Genomic DNA, 22150 nt, shown 5'->3' with positions numbered 1-22150 from the left:
TAAATTCGATAAAATTAGAGACATGATTTTCTGAGAAAACGCTCGGACCTATCGATTTTTATTTTAAGTTGCGAATTATTTCACATAAATTTTTGTATACAGGGTGGAACAAAAAAATGACGTCATCGGTCATTTTTTTAAATAGAATGCTAATTTTTTATTGCATTTATGAAATATAGGCGAAATTCCAAGCAAGTTTGGTATAACACACCTTATCTCAAAACTCAACTATTTCCGAAATATTTACATTTAAATAACAAGAAAACAAATAAGTACGTCTATTTACGAATTAAAGTAAATTCGAGGATAAAAATAATGTTATAAACACTGCCAATTGTTTCTATTTCCATGGTTGCACTTGTAAAGAACCTCCATTTTCGACTGTCACTGTCAGTTCGAAAATTATTAGTTATCAGAATAAATTTTGGCTAATTTAACGGAAACCCAACGAATTGAAATTTTGATGATGCTAGGGTACGGGGATCGAGTGCGCACGTAAAAAAAGTAAGTGAACTGTTTAATGCCAAATACCCAAACCATCCTATTTCTCAGTCAACAGTTAGTAGAATAGAGTACAAATTCATAACTTCAGGTCATGTTAGGAATTTGCCAAGATCAGGTCGTCCAAAAATTTCTGAAGAAACAAAATTAAACGTTCTGCTCTCCGTCGAAGAAAATCCAAACAATGCAACTTCACAAATTTCAGTTGATAATAATATAGCCGGTACGTCAGTAAGACCAAAGATAATTATACTAACGAATAGATAACCCACGTAAATGGCAAGCTGTGAACCGACAAGGAGACATCAATGCTTCCTTAAATAAGAATATTTTATGCGCTAACCGTGTAAGAATCTAAGCGACGTTGCTGCCATCACTGATAACATTTTAAATTTTATCTGTTAGTGAATAATTCTCTCGCGCCGCGCCGCACATAGGAGTATTTCATCAATCTGGGGGCCAAAAGTCCGTTTTCCGAAATCGGGCCGGAAAAGATTTGATACATGTTTTTAGGTATCCAAGACTATAGCATCAAACCCAACTGTTAATTATTGTTTATGCCTTATCAACGCTATTAATTGTCACCTTAAGATTAATAGTTTGTGAGGCTATTTCAGAGTATTTAGAATGAAATAAATTTAATAATTTTTAATCTGAATTGTGTCGTACCTAGATTATTTTAAGAAAAGAAAAGTTATGGAGTCTAATACAACAGGTAAGTACTTACAAACTGCATTTTTATTTTTCACATTTATTGTATACTTTCTTTGGTATTCCATTTTTAAGATGATAACCTTTTAGTAATAAACATTTAAAAAAAATATATATCAAAAATCAATCATATATATCAAATATAAGTCTAAGTATAAGTATATCAAATATAAGTCAAAGTGCCGGGATTTGCCGGGCATTGATATTAATATTTTTGAATAGCCTACATATTTGTCTTCTATGGTACAAAAAATAAATGACCACTTTTTTCAACTTTTTGAACTAACGCCTTAAAGGAGGGAGGAGGACATCTCAAAATATCGAAAATTTGAAATGTGACATTTCGTGATTTTTTCATGTTTTAGCTCCATTTGGCTTTCGAAATATGACACGTAGGATGCTATTTACATTTGTCAGGGAGTCAAAAGGTGTTAATATAACAGAAAAATGCAAAAATCTGGAAGGATACATCCTTAACTTTGGACCATTTTCTGATGAGGGTGAAATAAAAGTAAAACGAGAAATTCGTCGGTTGAAGTCTGAAATTGTATCAAAATGGAAAAAATTACATGCTATATGGGATAAATTCGAAAAGAATAACAAAGGATGGCTGAATGGAATCATTTCACTTCCTAAACCTCTGAGCTCGTCCTCTCAAAGAGTTGGCCGTCCAAAAACAAAATTCTATGATTCGAGTGAAAGAACCAAGAGAAGAAAAACGGAAACTTTGAGAAGAGACAATGACCTGGAAGAACTTACTTTTGCAACTCAAGTAAAATTAGGTAAGTGAGTAAACAAAATAAATTACTTTTAGACGATTCAATGCTAAAGGGCGGAAATGGCAGCAAATTTATCATCTAAGAAATATAAAGATCATAATAATAACCAACTTAAAGAAAGTACCGTTCAGATTTAAAAAAAATACACACATATCTAGTTATCATAATTTTATATTATTGAAATAAAAAAGGAATTAGGTTCCTATTCTTAATTTATAAAAGTTTAATTTAGCGCATCGTCTGCAGACCTAGTTATTCTTTGAAGGAAACTTAAAATCTCCTGGCGCAACCTGCTTCGGTCCAGCTCTGCCATTGGCACCTCCTGATCCTGCATGCCGTAAATAAACGTCATTAATGAACCGCGACTCATTTTCCTCAAAGCGGGTCTGAAATGCCTGTCAAATGTTATTATCATCTACTGTTCGGTGTTGTTCGGCAGACCAGGTTTTTCTTTGTAGGACACTTAAAATTTCCTGCTGCAACCTACTTTGGTCCCACTCTAGCATTGGCACTTCTTGATCCTGCATTCCGTAAATAAATGCAATTAAAGTATCGCGACTTATTTCCCTCAAAATGGGTCTTAAATGCCTATCAAATATATTCACCATGTGCTGTTCGGTGCTGCTCCTTTCAGATATATCATTTGCAGCCATTTTCAAAATTATATTTTCGGATTGAAATATTTATAACCATGGGTATATGACAACTAACTTTGTTTTTGACATATTTGTCAATATCGCAGAATACTTGATTTAATAACACATATTTGCTGTAAGTGGATGATAGATACATAGGTTTTTAAACCCAATTATTAACCGTTTTGTTGCTTTTCTTTTCTAGCTAATGAAGGGAAACGTGATGCTTCGCTCGTGCTGAATGAAATCACTTCTACACCCAAACGAGCCACTGCCTATAAAAAAGCGTTCAGTGCAAGTAAATCCAAAGAGAAGGTACAACTAACACCGCAACAAGCGTTATCAATGTTCATCGAAGTAGACTTATCAAAGGGGCAGTACGAAATCATAAGAAGTTATAATCCATCTATGTATCCATGCTACAGTAAGATCCAAGAAGTCAAAAAAGAGTGTTACCCCGACAAAGAATCTATTACTGTCACCGAAACTTTAGCAGATATTAAGCTTCAGAATTTGATGGATCACACTGTATCCAGATTAGTAGACAGATCTTTACGAAGTAGTTAAAACGCTTGACGAAGAAGAAAGAAATGCCTTGGAACTCATATGTAAATGGGGATGCGATGGAGCGCAACAAGTGCAATTCAAACAAAAATTTGTATGTGACTTCGACACGGACGCTAACTTGTTCCAAAGCTCACTTGTCCCATCAGGCTGAGATTTATAAAATCGTATTCATGCCCGAATACGATTCTTTGAAGATGTTTTACATTTGGCCTATAAACTACCAGTACAAAAGTGGCAGCTCAGAAGCGACGAAGAAAAAGAAAAAGTCAAACTCAGGAAACTCGCAATCCAAAGCGAATTTAAGTCAAAGATGGGTCTTATTGTAGGTGTCCCAAAGGCAAATTTCGGCAACACGAATGACGGCAATACCAGTAGACGATTTTTTGCAAACTACGAACTGTCTGCAGAAATTATTGGTATAGACGCGACATTTATCTATCGCCTGAAAATTATTCTGGAAGTTTTGTCGAGTGAGCATGAGGTGAATACGAAAAAATTTTCGGTTTTCGCTACAGAAACGGCAGAACTTTATATCCAGCTGTATTCTTGGCATCCGATGACCCCCACGCTCCACAAAATACTTATCCATGGGCCTCAAGTGATAAGACATGCTTTGCTGGCAATCGGACAACTGACTGAGGAGGCTGCTGAAGCCAGGAACAAATACTTACGCCTGTATCACCAAAACTTTCTCGAAAATTTTCTCGACAAGAATGTAACGCGGACATATTAAACAGGTGAATTATCTTTATTTAGTACTAATAATACCTGTTATGTACCGTCTTTTTTTACAGACTTCTTCTAAACTCGGATCCTGTAATGACGGGAATGAGACCGAGAAGAAGAAAGTTGTCGGAACCTTTCTCAAAAGACACCATATCAATGTTACAGTCGACTGTATTTAATTAGTATTTACTGTAGTTGAATTAATTAATATTGTAGTTAGTATTAATTATTATTGTTGTAGTTGTCGAAACCTTTCTCAAAAGACACCATATTATTGCTACAGTCGACTGTAGTTAATTAGTATTGACTGTAGTATTATTTTGCAGTATATACTGTAGGTGGTATTGACTGTATTAATTGTTATCATGTTAGAAACATGATTACAAACCAAAAATAATTTTGGCCTCCCAGATTGATGAAATACTCCTATGTGCGCCGTATAAAGGCAGAACGGTATTCGCAAAAATTAAGTCTTGGGAAAATGGATGTTTTAATTAATTTTTTATTTAAATTAGTTTATTCTTAACATATTGATTTAACTTATTATTAGAAACTTTTGACTATGTTTTTTGCCTTATTTATTTAGACACACTGATATAAAATTGCTTGGGCCTTAATATATAGTGAGGTTTTGTCGCCTGCATTATTTGCCTCTGTAAAACTACATAAAATATTACACCTACCATATTATTGCATTGAAAAAATTTGTAAAAATCGCGAAAAATTGTTGAGTCATCATTTTGGTTTTGTTCGCATTAAAATTAAAATTTCTCCATTATTATTTCAAACGCTAAAATTTTTAAAAAAATGCACGTAGAAAAATAAAACGATTCCAAATCTATAAAGACTAAATTTTTGGCATTTTTTTGCATTGATTTGTCTTTGTACCGCATCGCAGAATTATTATTGATAAGGCCTTAATCTTTAAAGTTGACATTTTAAGTTAATTAGGAACAAAGTGGAGGAATATGTTTTAATATGTTTTAATAGAAAATAATTCTCACAAACATTTTAAAAAACAAAATCAAAGAAACATTACTAGTACCTATATTATTTTTATGAAAAAACTTAAAGTTATGGTTTAAAGCTAATTAAACAGGACAAAATGCCAGGTTGAATTTTGGTGCATAATTGCCTATATTTTATAACAAAAATTTAAAAACTTCTAATTTTAATAATATAGGTATGTACTTACATAATATATGTATATGTACTAAGTATATGTATATTATACTTCCTGCTTAAGTTATTCTAAAATTGGACCTAGGAAAATATTGACTCTCCTTGTAGAGAGAAAAAATATTTAAGTTAATTAAAGAATAATAAAATCTTCTACCAACAAAATAACTTTTTTTTTGAATTGGTCGGTTTAGAGGTTATGTCCAAAAATCTTGATGAGTTTTTTGTCACGCTGTACTTACAGGTACTGCTCAAAGTAAAAAGCCAAATGACTACTGTATTTACTACCAATACAGTAGTCATGTATAAAATGACAAACTCATTTGACGGTCCACTAGTCAAGATAAAAAAATATTGGTTGTTACCTGTAAATACATTGCAATAAAAAAAGATAATTTTTTATATAGATTTTTGGCTATAAAGCTTAATAAAGCTAACAGAATCGTCGTGAATTGATATATATGTCAAAGGTATTTTGACTATCAAAGTAACAAGTGGTAGATATTTAAGCTATTTATATAAATAAAAATGTCTGTGCGTGACGTGCTATTTTATTGCTGTGCTATTTTATAGGCTGTAGATTTTAGTGCTATTTAATAAATTTTAATACTTTTTTCTCTAAGTTAAAGAAAGAAGCCAATCCCTATAAAAAATAACATGGGATTTCCTGTGTCCCACTTAGCAATGGCAACACTAAGTATACAAAACTGCATGAGCACAAAAAAACGATGGCTCGCAAAAGAGAAATTCTATAAAAAATATTTATATCAACGATCCCATCCTCAAACTTCCCCAAAATCAGTATCATATAATATCTACCTATTTAAAAAGAAAAGCGTAACTTATATTTTTTGTCAACCTGATGATCTAAATTTGACGATTCGCTTTACAATTTTAGGTTACAATTTATCTTTCTAATTTTTGAGTTTGTATACTTTAAAGTTGGTCAAGATTAGAAGATTCAGTACAATAAAATAAAATAATATATTTTTCGCCTTCACTCAAAAAGTTCACTTTATTGACTTTTACAGATGAGGCAGTAAAATGATTAATAGGGTGTCGATATAAGTGCACTGTATGATTTTAATTTTTTTGTACAAAAACGCATATCGTTATATATAAACGGTTTATTCCGCATAAAAAAATTAAAATATTTTAACTTATACGCGGTTAACCCAGTCGTTTCGGAGGTCGGTGGCAGAGAGAGCATCACGGCGGCTGACTATGCACTGGCTGCTGCTTTCCGGTGTTGCCGCTGTTGACTTGCTAACATGCCCCCGGCCTTGAAAGGGATGACTTTCAATCGTCAATGGGCAGAGGACATATTTTCGGAAAAGCTCGACGAATGACACCGTCTGCTGTCTGGATGTAAGCCACACGACAAATTCCATCTTTCCCAGGATGTAAGCTTAGTATACGCCCAAGTTTCCATTTCATAGGACTAACTGTGTCCTGCTTCAGCAGTACCATGGATCCTGACTGCAGCTCGCCTTGCGTCTTCTTCCACTTGATCCTTCGCTGGAGTTCTGAAACATATTCTTTCGACCATCGTCGCCAAAAGTTCTGTCGCATCTGTTCCAGGAGTTAAAAGCGAGAAAGTCTACCAGTAGGTATTGCAGTGATGTCAGGTTCCGGGATAGACGTTAGTGGTTGGCCGATGAGAAAGTGGGCGGGAGTTAAAGGATTGTCGTCATTGGGATCGGTTGATAGCGGTGAGAGTGGACGGGAGTTTAAAATCGCCTCAATTTGCGCAAGTATTGTCGTCAACTCTTCAAAAGTTAAAATATTATTGCCCACCACTCGCTTCAGATGATGTTTACTTGACTTTATACCTGCCTCCCAGAGGCCACCAAAATGGGGCGAATGAGCCGGAATAAAACGCCAGCTTATGCCTTCAGATGAGCATGAGTCAGATATTTTATCTTGGTTTTCGAACAAAAAACTTCCCAAATTTTGCAGTTCGTTATTGGCACCAGTAAAATTGGTGCCATTATCCGAGTAAATTTGTTGGGGTTTCCCGCGTCTACTTATAAAGCGTTTTAACGCCAGCAAAAAGGTATCAGTTGAAAGATCGGAAACCAGCTCAATATGAACTGCCTTTACAGCAAAGCATACAAACAACGCCATATAACATTTTGAAGTCTTACAGCCTCTACCCTTACGGTCTTTAACAATGAAAGGTCCCCCGTAATCTACCCCACAAACCTTTAAAGGATGGCAAGCATTTATTCGATTTTTCGGCAAATTACCCATTATTGGATTTATTGTTTTCGCATTAAATCTAAAACAAGTTACGCATTGTCGTACTGTTAATTTTGCGAGATTTCTGCCGGATACAGGCCAAATAGACTGTCGCAACGAATAAAGTAAAAGCTGAGGACCTGCATGCAGTAATTTCAAGTGCTCTGATTTAAAAATTAACTTGCATAGAGGATGTTTTGTAGACACTATAATAGGATGCTTCTTATCGTAAGAATAATCCGAGTTCTTCAGACGACCTCCAACTCTCTGCAAACCGTCTTGATCGAGAAATGGATTAAGGTTGAGGATCCTGCTTTTAGAATTTATTTCTTGGTTGTTTAATAAGTCGTTTATTTCTGCTGCATATGACTCGCGTTGAGACACCTTTAAGATATATTTGTATGCCTTTTGTAGCTCACAAACCTTAATAGGGCCTTTTTCTCGTTCAGAACGTTTAATAAGGGCAACGAATCTTAAAATAAAAGCTACTGTCCGAATAGGTTTGCTTAACGAAGAGAAACGACTTATTTCTATAATTGGTTCTAAGCAATGAATCGTAAAGGTTTTTAAAACCGACTTAAGCTCAGGTAAATTAATTGAACCGGATACTTCTTCAGGCCAATCACATTCGGATTTTCCTAGCCAGCGAGGACCCGACCACCACAGATCAGATTCTTGTAAGTCACATGGACTAACGCCTCTCGACAAGAGATCTGCGGGTTTGTCCTTGGTAGGAACATGTCGCCATTTACAAATATTAGTCAAAGTTTGTATCTCAGAGACTATTGGCAGTAAATGTTTTTAGTTTATGCGGTTCGGTTTTCAACCATCCGAGAACGATGGTCGAGTCCGTCCATAGAGTAACAGAGGAAAATTGAATCTTTAATGACTCTTTCACGATTTTAAATAATTTTGCTAAAACAACAGTCGCACATAATTCGAGTTTAGGAATCGTTATTGTTTTTAACGGCGCTACCTTAGATTTTGCGCATAAAAGCTTAACTGAAACGTCGTTATTTTGATCTATGGAACGTAAGTAAATGCACGCTCCATAGGCATGTTCGGAGGCATCCGAGAAACCGTGCAATTGAATTAATTGTGTGTTATGCACAATTACGTGTCTTGGAATAGTCAGCGAATTAAGCTGAGGAATTTTAGTTATAAAATTAACCCAATCGGTATGTATATTTTGAGGAACGGCTTCATCCCAGTTTAGTCGCTCGAGCCATAGCTTCTGAAGTATAATTTTTGCCTTAATAATGCACGGAGATAATAGACCTAGGGGATCGAATATTTGTCCAACCGCAGAGAGAATGATTCGCTTTGTTATGCGACCATTAATGCTTTGAGACTCGATCTTAAAAGTCAAATTGTCGGTGTCGCATGACCAACCGAGGCCCAAAGTTTTAACGTTTTTATCTTCCCCGAATTGAACTGTGTTTTGCGAAGGTACGCCATATATAATTTTAAGTACTTTATGGCTGTTTGAGTGCCACTTGCGTAATTTAAAGCAACCTTCAGACAAAATTCTGGAAACTTCCGTACCAATACGCGCTGTTTCGTGAATAGAATCGGAGCCGGAAATTAGATCATCGACGTATAGGTCGTTCTCGATTATTTGAGATATATCCGGGTAATCTTTTTTACAGTTTAAAGCGAGCTCAACTATAGAACGAATAGCTAGAAACGGCGCAGATGCCGTTCCGTAAGTAACCGTATTAAGTTCATATGTGTCTAGTTCCGCGTTCGGATCACTACGCCAACATATTCGTTGGAAGGCACGTTGATTGGGTTTGATCAGTACTTGCCGATACATTTTCTCGATATCGGCCGTTACAACAAATGTATGAATTCTAAGTCTTAGAAGTATGGATAAAAGATTGTTTTGGATTGTGGGACCTACCATTTGAAGGTCGTTGAGAGATACACCCGAACTTGTGGAAGCCGAAACGTCGAATACAACTCGAAGTTTAGTTGTAACCGAATCCTCGCGTAGCACTCCGTGATGTGGTAAGTAGTATTGAATCGCTTTAATGTCTAATTTATTTACTTTGGTCATGTGACCTAACGCCTTATATTCTGTCATGAAGTCAATGTATTTTTCTCGTAAGTCAGGATTATGTTTAAATTTTCTTTCTAAAGAGAAGAATCGTTTTCGAGCCTGTTCCTCCGAGTCACCTAACTGACTCACACTTGCCTTAAAAGGAACGGAGACAGTAAATCTACCCGTTTCCACGTCGCGTTTCGTATTTTTAACAAAATGTTGCTCGCATAACCTTTGTTCTTCGGATAAGGCTGATTTTATGACACATTCTTCCAGCTCCCAGAATTTTGCTAGCTGGGTTTGGATGTCACAATTTAAAGACAAGCTACAATGAGTTTGCGCATTCGAATTGCCAGGAATGTTACCGGAAATTATCCAGCCAAAGGATGTTTTTTGCAACACCGGCTGATCGGGCGCAAGATGTATTTGACCGACTAACATTAATTTCCAAAATAGATTTGCACCGATAAGCAAATCTATTGGACCAGGCTTATGAAAATCTGGATCTGCAAGAATTATGTTTTTTGGAATATTTAGCTTAGTAATATCCGCGAACGTAGTTGGTTGAACACTAGTAATTTCGTTTATAATGAGACACGATATCTTTACCGAATATGCACTGTGATGCGACCAACACAAATTTCGCATTTTTTCTTAATCTGTGATTTATTGTTATTTAGACCTACGACGGCCATGTTAATCGTTTCCGTTTCCACATTAAGTAGATCGCATAATTTAGATGAAATAAAACTAGATTGGGAACCCGAATCTAGTAATGCGCGTACCGTATGGGTTTTATTAAATTTATCGACAACCTGCACCAAAGCAGTTGCGAGTAAAACGTTTTCTTGCGCAGCGATATTAGAAGAGGTAAGAGAGACACTTGCGTTCTCTGTCGTATTATTTTCGCGTTTATCGTGTACGTTTTCGTTGTTGTATTGAATATACAACAAAGTATTGTGCCTACCGTTACATTTTCTGCAGTTTGTCAATCTGCAAACCGTATTTAAATGACCTGGACGCAAACAGTTTATGCACAACCTAAGTCTTTTTGCATGCGTATTTCTTTCGGTCGCAGATAATTTAAGAAAGTCTGCGCAGTTTCGAATATAACGACTTCGTTGGCAAAAAACACAAACCGTATTGTGGGTCGCATAATCATTTGTATTAAAATTCGCATTATTAGGTTTTAAGAGTGCGGTCCACCACGTGACAAAATCGGTTTCGAAGCGCGACAGTAGTTTCGTGGCCGGTGCAGTTTTCGCTGAAAGTAGCAACACTGGCTGCCATAATTACCCACTCCACCGTTTCCTTCTCCCTGATATATCGAATCTCGATTACCAGGGATGCAAGTCAACTGGTCTTACTTCTTGTTAGGTTTATTAACTACTTTTTATGTTATAAAGTCTTACATTATGTACATACAGGGTGTTTCGGGAGGAAAAGGAAATATTTTGGGAACATGTTCAGAAGGTCAAAATAAGATAAATTAACTCATATGTTCTAATCCGATTCTCGACCGTTTCAGAAATAATCGGTTCTAAAGTTTATTTGTAAGATTGTTGGCCGTTTTGTTCAAACGTGGCATGAGGATTTTCATCTGACTACCGATGCTCATTGTGTCGGTTATTAATTCCATTGCGGGTAAAATAACAGTTTTGTGGGATCCATTCACAAAATTGAACCCCTAAGCCAAAATCACCTTCTTGAAGATGTTGAACCGGTTGAATATGGATAGGCTTAAAACCGTTTTTCCTAAGTGTCTTCCAAACGTCTACATGTGATACTAATCGAAGTTCTTTTGTAATCCGCCTCGTACTAACACTCGGGTTCTCTTCAGCCATATCCGCCTCTCGTTCAGAATTAATTCTTATGCTTGGAAACATTCCTGTTTCCTGAGCGTTTGCAAAAACTGTCTGAAAAACTTTTCGATTAGGAATTCTTTGATTTGGAAAACCACGTCGGTATTCATCAACAGAACGTAATGCGCTACCATTACAGAAACCATACACGAATAATACTCCCTATGGGTGAATGTGTGAGACATTACATAATGGAACCGTTTGCAACGAGGTTTCAGGCTAATCACGCGCAACTGGGATATACACTAAACTAGTTTCAAACCATTCCAAATATTGTGCTAGAACAAACCTAATGATTATATTGTATTATAATATGTTTGATTCTTCTGCTTTGTCTCTAAGTGGTATTCCTTTTGGATAAAGTGGATCAACTTCCGGTAAAAGGTAATGTTCATAAAAATATTTTAGTTTGGGCAACATTTTAACTCTCCAAAATGCTTCATTACAAGGAATCTTCAAGAAAAACGACTATTAAAAATTATAAGGCATAGCTATAATGAATAATGGTGATGTTTCATATTTTAAAAATCATAATACATTTTTCAAAAAAGAAATACATTATGTAGTATGTAGTTAAAGTAAGAGTTAAAATTATACATTTATCGCAATATTATTGATCTTATAACATTTTTTTGAAATGTCCTCAACGAAAGTTAAATTTTAATACTGTTAAAATTACGGATTATCGGTTGAATGAGAACTTATTAATACAATGATTTACCTTCTATACAATTAAACCTAAATGTTTTTTATCCACAACGTTTCGTTTATTACGACCCATAACGAAAATTTTTAAACAACGACGAAAGTACACAATCACGAAAGTACAAAACACAATGCACTAATAAAATAAAGGAAAATAATAATTGGGAATATCACTTAGAATAAAATCAAGACTACTTAGCACTACCCGTTTATCAAAACCGTTTCGACCAATGAAAGCTGACCGGCAAATATTGTGCGTCCTAAGAAACAAGAACGGTGTTGCCAGATCTGCCTAAATATCCTATGGAGACCCAATTTTTAGCCAAAATTATTATTATTTTTTGGGTTAGGTTTTAAAAGAAACCAAAAATGTTTACAACATATATATTTCGTGTGTTATGTTTTATTAGATTTAAGGAACAGGGGATGGTCAATTTTACATTGTTAATAAAAAATAAAAATTTTCAACATTGTTTTTTTTGATTTTCAAAATTTTAAATAGCATCCCGTCTAGATAATCCAATAAACAATCCCTACACAAAATTTGAGCTTTCTAACTTTTTTTGTCTTGGTACAGGAGCTAACCCCGTTTTACCCAGGTAGACCTCCCTCTTAAAGCATTAACTTCCGTATTAACAAATGATTTAGATATTTTCGTTTGTCTGTTGGGAGTATTGCCTGAAGAAGTATCGCGTTTCGATTCTATGGTTTCTAGCAGGTCGGCTTTCGACTTTAAAAATGCTTTCAAGTCGTCTAAAGTCGGAAGCGCCATGTTTGACCTAAAACTTTCCAGCTCTCGCGCTGTTGCATTATCCAACTTAGAAGTTACGATGTAAATTATCAATATATCCCAATATTCGGTGGGCTGATTTAATTGTTTCAAGGCTGTTAAATGTTTTGAAATTGAATCAATTAAAAATCTTTAGGATTTCGAAGACTCGAAGCCCTTAACTTCTAAGTTAAATAGTGCTTTTACGTGGTTATGAACAAGAAGCCTTTCATTGTTATACCGTTCGCACAGCAAATTTCACGCTACCGCGTAATTTGCCTCGGAAAATTCAATTGACGCTATAACCTGCGACGCGCAGCCTGAAAGAGATGATTTAAGGTAATGAAACTTCTGAAAATCACGTAGCGCACTGTTTGCATGCACTAAAGAACTAAAAGTCTCACGAAATTCCAACCAATCCTCATGACTGCCGCCAAATTTTGGGACCTCAACTGGCGGTAATCGAAACCCACTAAACTCGTTTACGTTAATAACAGCTTCATTTTCCGCGCAAGCACGGCCACTTAGAAGCTTATCATCCCTCAACAATTTGGAACGTAGTCGCTTACCTCGCGCTAACTCGGCATAAAAATTATTCGAAAATTCTTCGCATTCGGCATACAAAGCATCTAACTCACCCTCATCGACTAAATTCTCTAAATCTGACTGTACCTGCTCATAAGCCTCTTGTATTTTGTAAATTTCATCTATCCGCGAGCTTAAATTTAAAACATCATCATCCACAATAGCTAAATCAGAAATCGCATATTTTGATTCTAAATCGTCTAAAAATTTCTTAAAATGTGTAAGTCTGGCTTTTACAGAACCTCGTTTACGTTTAAAACTCTTTATTTGCTCTTCGACATCAGCAATTTTTTTTTTTTTTAATAAATTAAACAGCCAAAATCGTATACGACAATACCCACATAAACAGAAACAATCTTACAGACAGGAAATTATCAGGAAAAGAAAAAGGACTTACCCACTTGCAAATTCTGCCAACCGACTAAATCCGGCAATCGCGCTCGATCACCACTGTTCCTCGTTCGCGCCTCGTCTCGCTCCCGGTACGCTAGTTACGTATGGGCCGAGGGAAACAAAGTTTTAAAAAACAAACTTTTATTTAAAATACCTCGTATAAGTAACAAATTTATTTAGAGAGGATTCGTACATGAAACAAAATTAAAGAAAATCAAAATCGGGGTTTTAACAAAATACAGAAAGTAAGTTGAGCTAAACAAAGAATCCCTACTCAATGCATTTATCTTATATTTATAATCTTGCCTTATCTAATAGTAAAGGAGTGGTATTTAATGTAAACATCAGCTATTTTAGGGATGTAACTCCTCCACCCTTAGAAAGGAATGTAAACTTTATTAAAATTTTTTATTAAAGTTTCCATGACCAAAATTTAAACAATTATATTATCTTCTTTTGAAGGTTCTCTATTTTTAAGTTTTAATTGGAAAAAGGGCCATAGAGACTTCCATAAAAATGCTATAATTAATAACATTATTACAACATATAGTAAAACTGTCCAAATACTTGTTCTATTATAATAAATAGGATTTTTAAGTAATTTATTATTTTCACTTTTTTGTAAATTAATATTATTAAGATTGAGCAGTTTTACTTTTTTATATACAGTGTTTCTTGTAAAATTAAACGATACATTAGGTAATGGTATTTTCTTAAAAGTATGTTTAGTATTTTTATAAGCCTTAATAATTATATCATTTAATTTTAACATACATGGTGAACTTAATTCTATAAGATAAGTACCATTAAACATTATGTTATTTTGCGAGTTTTCGCAAGATTCTATTTCTACAATATCGGTAGTTGTTATAATAATCCACGTATTATCGTTAATATTTTGGATTTGTGTATCTTCTATATCTATAGATATTGGTTTACAATTTGAACTATTAGAATTATATTTAAGTAACTGTACCTCACAGGGTATATTTTCATAGAATGATTCAGAATGAATATGATTACATAAATATTCATTTTCTGCAATTTTTTTACAGGGTTGGTTAGAATATCCAAAATGTTTTTCATTTAGCAATAAATATTCAAAATTGGGAACAATTATTTGAAAATGATTATTTTTATTTTTTGTAGGTAGTGGAAATAAATGATACAAATTATAATTGTATTTCTCTACCAGAGGTATTTCTATAATAAAGATGATTTCTGATTCTTTAACGTAACTTCTAATATTTAAAGTATTTTCTATTAACAAAATAGTTTCTACTGAGGGTTCAAAGGGTAGTTTTTCAGGACCTAGATTCTTTTTTATTAATTGTAGTTCAATTAGGAAATCTTTTATGTTGACAATTGCATTATGAAATACGTTTAATTTTGCAAAACTTATGGCTACTTCAATTTTATCAAAAATATTATATATATTTTGAAAAAGTGTATTTATTTGGGAAAAAGTTGCGTGTATTCGAGTAATGTCGGAAATAAAGGCATTCTCTAGTTCAAAATGTTTCATAGTTTCTAAAATTTGATTAAGAGTGCGGTCCACCACGTGACAAAATCGGTTTCGAAGCGCGACAGTAGTTTCGTGGCCGGTGCAGTTTTCGCTGAAAGTAGCAACACTGGCTGCCATAATTACCCACTCCACCGTTCCCTTCTCCCTGATATATCGAATCTCAATTACCAGGGACGCAAGTCAACTGGTCTTACTTCTTGTTAGGTTTATTAACTACTTTTTATGTTATAAAGTCTTACATATGTACATACAGGGTGATTCGGGAGGAAAAGGAAATATTTTGGGAACATGTTCAGAAGGTCAAAATAAGATAAATTAACTCATATGTTCTAATCCGATTCTCGACCGTTTCAGAAATAATCGGTTCTGAAGTTTATTTGTAAGATTGTTGGCCGTTTTGTTTAAACGTGGCATGAGGATTTTCATCTGACTACCGATGTTCATTGTGTCGGTTATTAATTCCATTGCGGGTAAAATAAGCTTCATCGCTAAATAAAATGTAATTATGTAGGTCTCCATTTTGTGGGATCCATTCACAAAATTGAACCTCTAAGCCAAAATCACCTTCTTGAAGATGTTGAACCGATTGAATATGGATAGGCTTAAAACCGTTTTTCCTAAGTGTCTTCCAAACGTCTACATGTGATGCTAATCGAAGTTCTTTTGTAATCCGCCTCGTACTAACACTCGGGTTCTCTTCAGCCATATCCAGAACATTTTCTTATTTTCTACATTTAGTCCGCCTCTCGTTCAGAATTAATTCTTATGCTTGGAAACATTCCTGTTTCCTGAGCGTTTGCAAAAACTGTCTGAAAAACTTTTCGATTAGGAATTCTTCGATTTGGAAAACCACGTCGGTATTCATCAACAGCACGTAATGCGCTACCATTACAGAAACCATACACGAATAATACTCCCTATGGGTGAATGTGTGAGGCATTACGTAATGGAACCGTTTGCAACGAGGTTTCAGGCTAATCACGCGCAACTGGGATATACACTAAACTAGTTTCAAACCATTCCAAATATTGTGCTAGAACAAACCTAATGATTATATAGTATTATAATAATATGTTTGATTCTTCTGCTTTGTCTCTAAGTGGTATTCCTTTTGGATAAAGTGGATCAACTTCCGGTAAAAGGTAATGTTCATAAAATATTTTAGTTTGGGCAACATTTTAACTCTCAAAAATGCTTCATTACGAGGAATCTTCAAGAAAAACGACTATTAAAAATTATAAGGCATAGCTATAATGAATAATGGTGATGTTTCATATTTTAAAAATCATAATACATTTTTCAAAAAAGAAATACATTATGTAGTATGTAGTTAAAGTAAGAGTTAAAATTATACCTTTATCGCAATATTATTGATCTTATAACATTTTTTTGAAATGTCCTGAACGAAAGTTAAATTTTAATACTGTTAAAATTACGGATTATCGGTTGAATGAGAACTTATTAATACAATGATTTACCTTCTATACAATTAATCCAAGAGGGCTTTATACTACAAAGAAACAGAATTTTCTTTTTGTAACTTGCAACTGTCCCTGGATTTGATAGTAATAGTTGTGGTTCCTTTTTAGATGTAAGGAACCATTTTTAATGATAGCAAATGTAAGTTTTTTTCTCTAATTCCCATTTCGGTACTAATTTTTGAAATTACAAATGGGCATTTAATTTTAATAATTTGAACGGAGACTCGTACTTAGAGATAAACCATTAAATGTTAAGCAGAACATGTATTTTATGTAAGATATATGTTCGCGCATTTTTCTCGACAGGTACGCAATTATCTTGACGAATAATATCCCGAACGTTGGATTGGCCGTGGAGGACCTTTGCTTTGGCCTGCGCGTGGTCCAGACTTAAACCCCATGGACTTCTGTATTTGGGGATATTTGAAATCAATTGTTTATGATAGTCCTATAATTAATAATCTAAATGTAAAAATTGTAAAATCTGTAAATATGTTAAAAATAATGAGGATCTTCTTTTTAAAATACGGCAGATATAAGAATTAACAAAAGTCGTAATATTTTTTTTAAAATAATCTTAGGTATTAATTTTATTTTATTTAGGATTGCATTGATAAAAATCTAGTAAATTTAAGTCATTCACATATTATGAAAACCTAAAAGTGCGGTTATGTTCTAAAAAAGTAAAAACTAACGCGACAAACGCCCTCTACCAAAAACACGGAAACTGTATCACCGGTCTCAAATAACTTTAAAATTGTATAATAAATAAAATCGGTTACATATTTCGCTCTTATTACGAGCATCTCTAGACCATATACTGGGACACCTTGTACACTTATTAATTACAAAAAAAAGCATTATATTTATAGTTTAGGTGAAGTTACTTGGACAAGTATAAAAACTAAAAACGTTTAGCACGCGGCGGTTTCTTTCTGGCTTAATATATATAGTAAAAATTTAGTTAAAAGTTATTTTACAACCAACAAAAACATTTATCAAGTCACGCAAAAGTCGTGGTTAAATTTAATGAAATATACACAGTTTCTTTTTAATTATTAAAAAAATTGTCAAAAAGTTGGGTGGTTTGTTGTTACATAGGTATAAAATAATGTCGTGGCCGTGCTGCAATAGAATATTGTTATACTTGCCTGTGCTGATATTTGTTCCGATAAGCCCAAAAATTTCCGCTGAACAATGAATTTTCATTGAAATGAAATTTTTGGGCTTATCGAAATCAAATATAAGTGAAGTTAACTATGTATTCATAATTTTGCACCCACATTTTTTTACGTCCAAAAATGCTTATCTATTTAGCATCACTATCCATCTCTTCAGAACTGGATTCGTCATTGGCATGAATTATAATTGGATTCATTCGCGGTATCTATTATATCTATTTAAATTATTGTATTTAAGACTTATTGAACTTACATTAAAGTAAATATAACGAAAGGTTTTGTTAAAAATTTAAATTCAAATATATTTTAAATATGTGAATAAGTCTATTTTCTTCTTCTTTTCAATATTTGAGCGTATGAGATAGTATTTTCTAAATTGATATTTAATATAAGTGACATAATACCCAAAATAAGTGACTCGTTAATTTTAATGTCAAAAATTTAATTTAACCTTGAATTTTTATCTTAAAAAAACAGTACTGTATTTTTTTTGTAAAGCAAATATTAATGATATTTTTTAACGTACATTATGTTAATAAATTATTAAATTATAATTCAGGTTTAAAATATATTCAGGTCAAAAATGACACGTGTTAAAAAATTGATGCTCTCTTAAAATTTGATCGGTAAAGCGATCATAAACTAACAGATTATGAAATGCCTAAAAATACCTATTTACCACAACTATTCGATTCATTATCACTAGTATTAAAAGGCCGCTTATTAAAAATTTCATTTTTATTGTTCAAAAGTTGAGACGAAAGTAAATAAAAGAAAACATCAACAGTATATAACAAATAGAATAACAACAAGAACTACAGTATAATATAAACGCGAAACCGATTTTAGGGTGAGCCAAGTCTTCACCATGCTAATTTTAACACACTCACAAAATTCAAAATTGTTTTAGTTATTACCATATATAGACCTATATATTATGGCAGGCATCTTAAGAAATGGTTGATTCTTCGCAACATTATTTCCACGTACAAAAGGGGTGGTCCAATAGCGCCCCAACAAGAAATTTAAATTTAAATATTTTTTAAACAAATTTTCAAATGGCACATTTTTAGGCTCAAAAATGCGAAACTTCGTCCTAAATTTAACCATCTTCGTAACTCTTGTATTTACCGAAATCCCAATAGTGAGCTAGGAATTTGTAACACGTCGTATAATATATAATATCTAATAAAAAATTACGTTTATAAATAATGGAACACAATAAAAGTTAATATTTTGCTTATATTTGTTTAGTTGAAGAAAACTGTAAAATAAAAATAATGAAACGTATAAAATAATTGCATTTCCTATTTTTGAGCGCGCGACTGTTTCCTATTTCCGGCCCGTCCACAATTCAATCCCAGCAGCATCGAGAGAATCTGGTATCTTCGTCTGTTTCACGTTATCCGCGCCGAACTTGCCTATCTTTATCTGACAAATATTGATTGTTCAACGGGCCGCCGCGCCGGAGGCTGTGCTGGAAAGACTTGAATCCACCATAAATATATACGGAAATCCATCACTAAATATCGTAATATATTTTGCAGTTTATTTTAATGCGTATATGTAGTATGTTGATTGTATTTTGTACATACTCAATTTTGGAGCTTGACCAAGTCACTTCACCTAAACTATACCAGACGTTTTTTGAAATACGTTTTTTACTTTTACGAAAAGTAGCTAAACCTAAATGTTTTTTATCCACAACGTTTCGTTTATTACGACCCATAACGAAAATTTTTAAACAACGACGAAAGTACACAATCACGAAAGTACAAAACACAATGCACTAATAAAATAAAGGAAAATAATAATTGCGAATATCACTTAGAATAAAATCAAGACTACTTAGCACTATCCGTTTATCAAAACCGTTTCGACCAATGAAAGCTGACCGGCAAATATTGCGCGTCCTAAGAAACAAGAACGGTGTTGCCAGATCTGCCTAAATATCCTATGGAGACCCAATTTTTAGCCAAAATTATTATTATTTTTTGGGTTAGGTTTTAAAAGAAACCAAAAATGTTTACAACATATATATTTCGTGTGTTATGTTTTATTAGATTTAAGGAACAGGGGATGGTCAATTTTACATTGTTTTAATAAAAAATAAAAATTTTCAACATTGTTTTTTTTGATTTTCAAAATTTTAAATAGCATCCCGTCTAGATAATCCAATAAACAATCCCTACACAAAATTTGAGCTTTCTAACTTTTTTTGTCTTGGTACAGGAGCTAACCCCGTTTTACGCAGGTAGACCTCCCTCTTAATGTGATTCTTTAATGTTTCTTGATTATGAGATATATTTTTTATAGATTCTTGGAAAGTGTTAACGGATTTACTAAGGATTGTCATTTGTTGATTTAAGGAATGTTTTAGGTTATTTTGGTTTTGTCTTAGAATTTTTATATTTTTATCTATTCTTTCGGCATCTTCGTTATCCAAATTACCTGTAATACTTTTTATTATACTACCTAATCCATTTATTAAGCCTCGTTTTTCACGTTTTTTAGTAGGAATTATTTGATTAATTTGTTCTTCAATTTTTCGTTGTAAATTGTCTGTTATTATAAATGAGTTGAAAAATTCATTTTTATATTTAGGATAAATATTAAGATTATTTTTGAGTTCATTATATTTATTACAAATGTTATCATATTCGTGAATTAAGTTTGTCAAGTCAAATATTTGTATAAAAGTCCAGTGATTTATTACCTTTTGTGCGTTTCCTATTTTGTAAGGTAAAATTCCAGGGTTGTTATTTAAGTTGTGGTATTTTGGGGATGTTCCAAAGGCGAAGGACCATCTGTAACAAGAGGTCTTTTTAACTCTTTAATATGAATTATTTCTGTTTTTCCCGGGTTTTTGCAACTTTCTATTTTGACACGGTTATGTTCTAAAATTTCAATAATGGTAAAAGGGCCTGTAAACTTACTTTTACTTTTATTTCGGGGAGACAACTTTTTGTAGACTTTCTGGTTTAATTCAAATTCAATAGGATCGTTGCCTTTTACGTTAGTTTTTGCTAAAACTCTCTCTTTTTCTTTATCAGTTTTAGATATTACATTTTTGTATATGGCATCAATTTTCTCTTTATGGGATGTGACATAATCAGAATAAAAGGTCGTTGAAATTAAATCAAGTGGGTCACGGGAATTTGTATGACCTAATACAAGTTCATGAGGAGTAAACTTGGTAGTACTATGAGTTGTGCTGTTATATGCAATTATCGCATAAGGCATTAGTTCAATGACAGTTTTATTTTTATCTTTTTGTTTTAAAATACGAAGGTGTTCGATGATTGTTGAATGGAATCTTTCAACAGGGGAATTGGATTCATGATGCCTTGGGGTTGTAAAATGTATTTTAATTTTTTGAGTCTTAAGTAATTCTTGTAGAAGTTCATTTTTAAATTCTCCTCCATTATCACAAGTTATAGTTTCTGGACATCCAAAAAATGAAAAAAAATTTATTAATTTGTCACAGACTGATTTTGCATTTTTATCATAAGGGTAAGCTTGTCCGTATTTTGAAAATTTATCAAAAACTGTTAGAAAATTCTGTCCTTCAAAAATAAAGGTATCGATATGTAACATTTGAAAAGGTTTACTAGGAGTTTCCGTTTTAACTAGGGGTACATAAGATTTAAATCTGCTATATTTTTGTGTTTGGCAGATATGACAATCATTAATATATTGGATAATATATTTTTTCATATTTAACCAATAATAAAGGTCTTTTAGTCTAGCATAAGTTTCATCAATACCACGGTGGTTTGTTTTACTAGTATGTTGTTGAGTAATGAGCATAAGTTTTTCGTCTGGTTCTAATATATTATTAACTAATTTAGTACATTGTATAATTTTAAAACCTTGAAAATGTTTTAGATAAATGTCATTAAAATTGGGAATAAGTTCCTTATCATAAAAATAAATAAAACATGTTTTTTCAGGGAACATATAATCTCGAATAAACAATTTAATTTTTTCGATATCTAATGGAAGTTCAACATGATAGATTTTATGTTTTTCAAAGTTTTCAAATTTTACTTTTAATTCAGAATGTAAGGATTTCGTTATTAAATATTGTAGAGGTTTATTGTTTATTATTTCATCAAGGATACTTAGGCTATTATTCTCCATATCAGGTTGATTACTGTGGGCTGTTGAGTCAGGGGTTACATTAGAAGGTTTGATTTGAATGTCAGAGATGATATTAATCTTTTGTTGACTGGTACTAGGTTCATTTAAATCTATAGGTTCATT

The 22150-nt window shown here is 33.2% G+C and overlaps 2 protein-coding genes across 3 annotated transcripts in view; both read left to right on the top strand.

Moving 5' to 3' along the window:
• The window catches only part of LOC126739957 (cytosolic Fe-S cluster assembly factor NUBP1 homolog), an 83967-nt gene that overhangs the window by 17532 nt on the left and 44285 nt on the right, over positions 1-22150 (top strand). The window lies entirely within an intron of this gene.
• On the top strand, positions 1412-4698 carry LOC126739959 (uncharacterized). The gene is made up of 2 exons (XM_050445799.1): positions 1412-1994; positions 2832-4698. The coding sequence occupies exons 1-2, from the start codon at positions 1598-1600 to the stop codon at positions 3191-3193; spliced, it is 759 nt and encodes a 252-aa protein (XP_050301756.1). The 5' UTR covers positions 1412-1597; the 3' UTR covers positions 3194-4698.

The sequence above is a fragment of the Anthonomus grandis genome, chromosome 8 (genome assembly GCF_022605725.1).
Source record: "Anthonomus grandis grandis chromosome 8, icAntGran1.3, whole genome shotgun sequence".
In the NCBI taxonomy this organism is placed as follows: Eukaryota; Metazoa; Arthropoda; class Insecta; order Coleoptera; family Curculionidae; genus Anthonomus; species Anthonomus grandis.
Note: the sequence above shows the minus strand (reverse complement) of the source record. Positions and strands in the feature narration are given on the sequence as shown.

Coding starts and splice junctions, on each gene's coding strand:
- LOC126739959 (XM_050445799.1), top strand. CDS start 1,598: ATGACACGTAGGATGCTATTTACATTTGTCAGGGAGTCAAAAGGTGTT. Junction 1,995..2,831: donor TGCAACTCAAGTAAAATTAG/GTAAGTGAGTAA, acceptor TTTCTTTTCTAG/CTAATGAAGGGAAACGTGAT.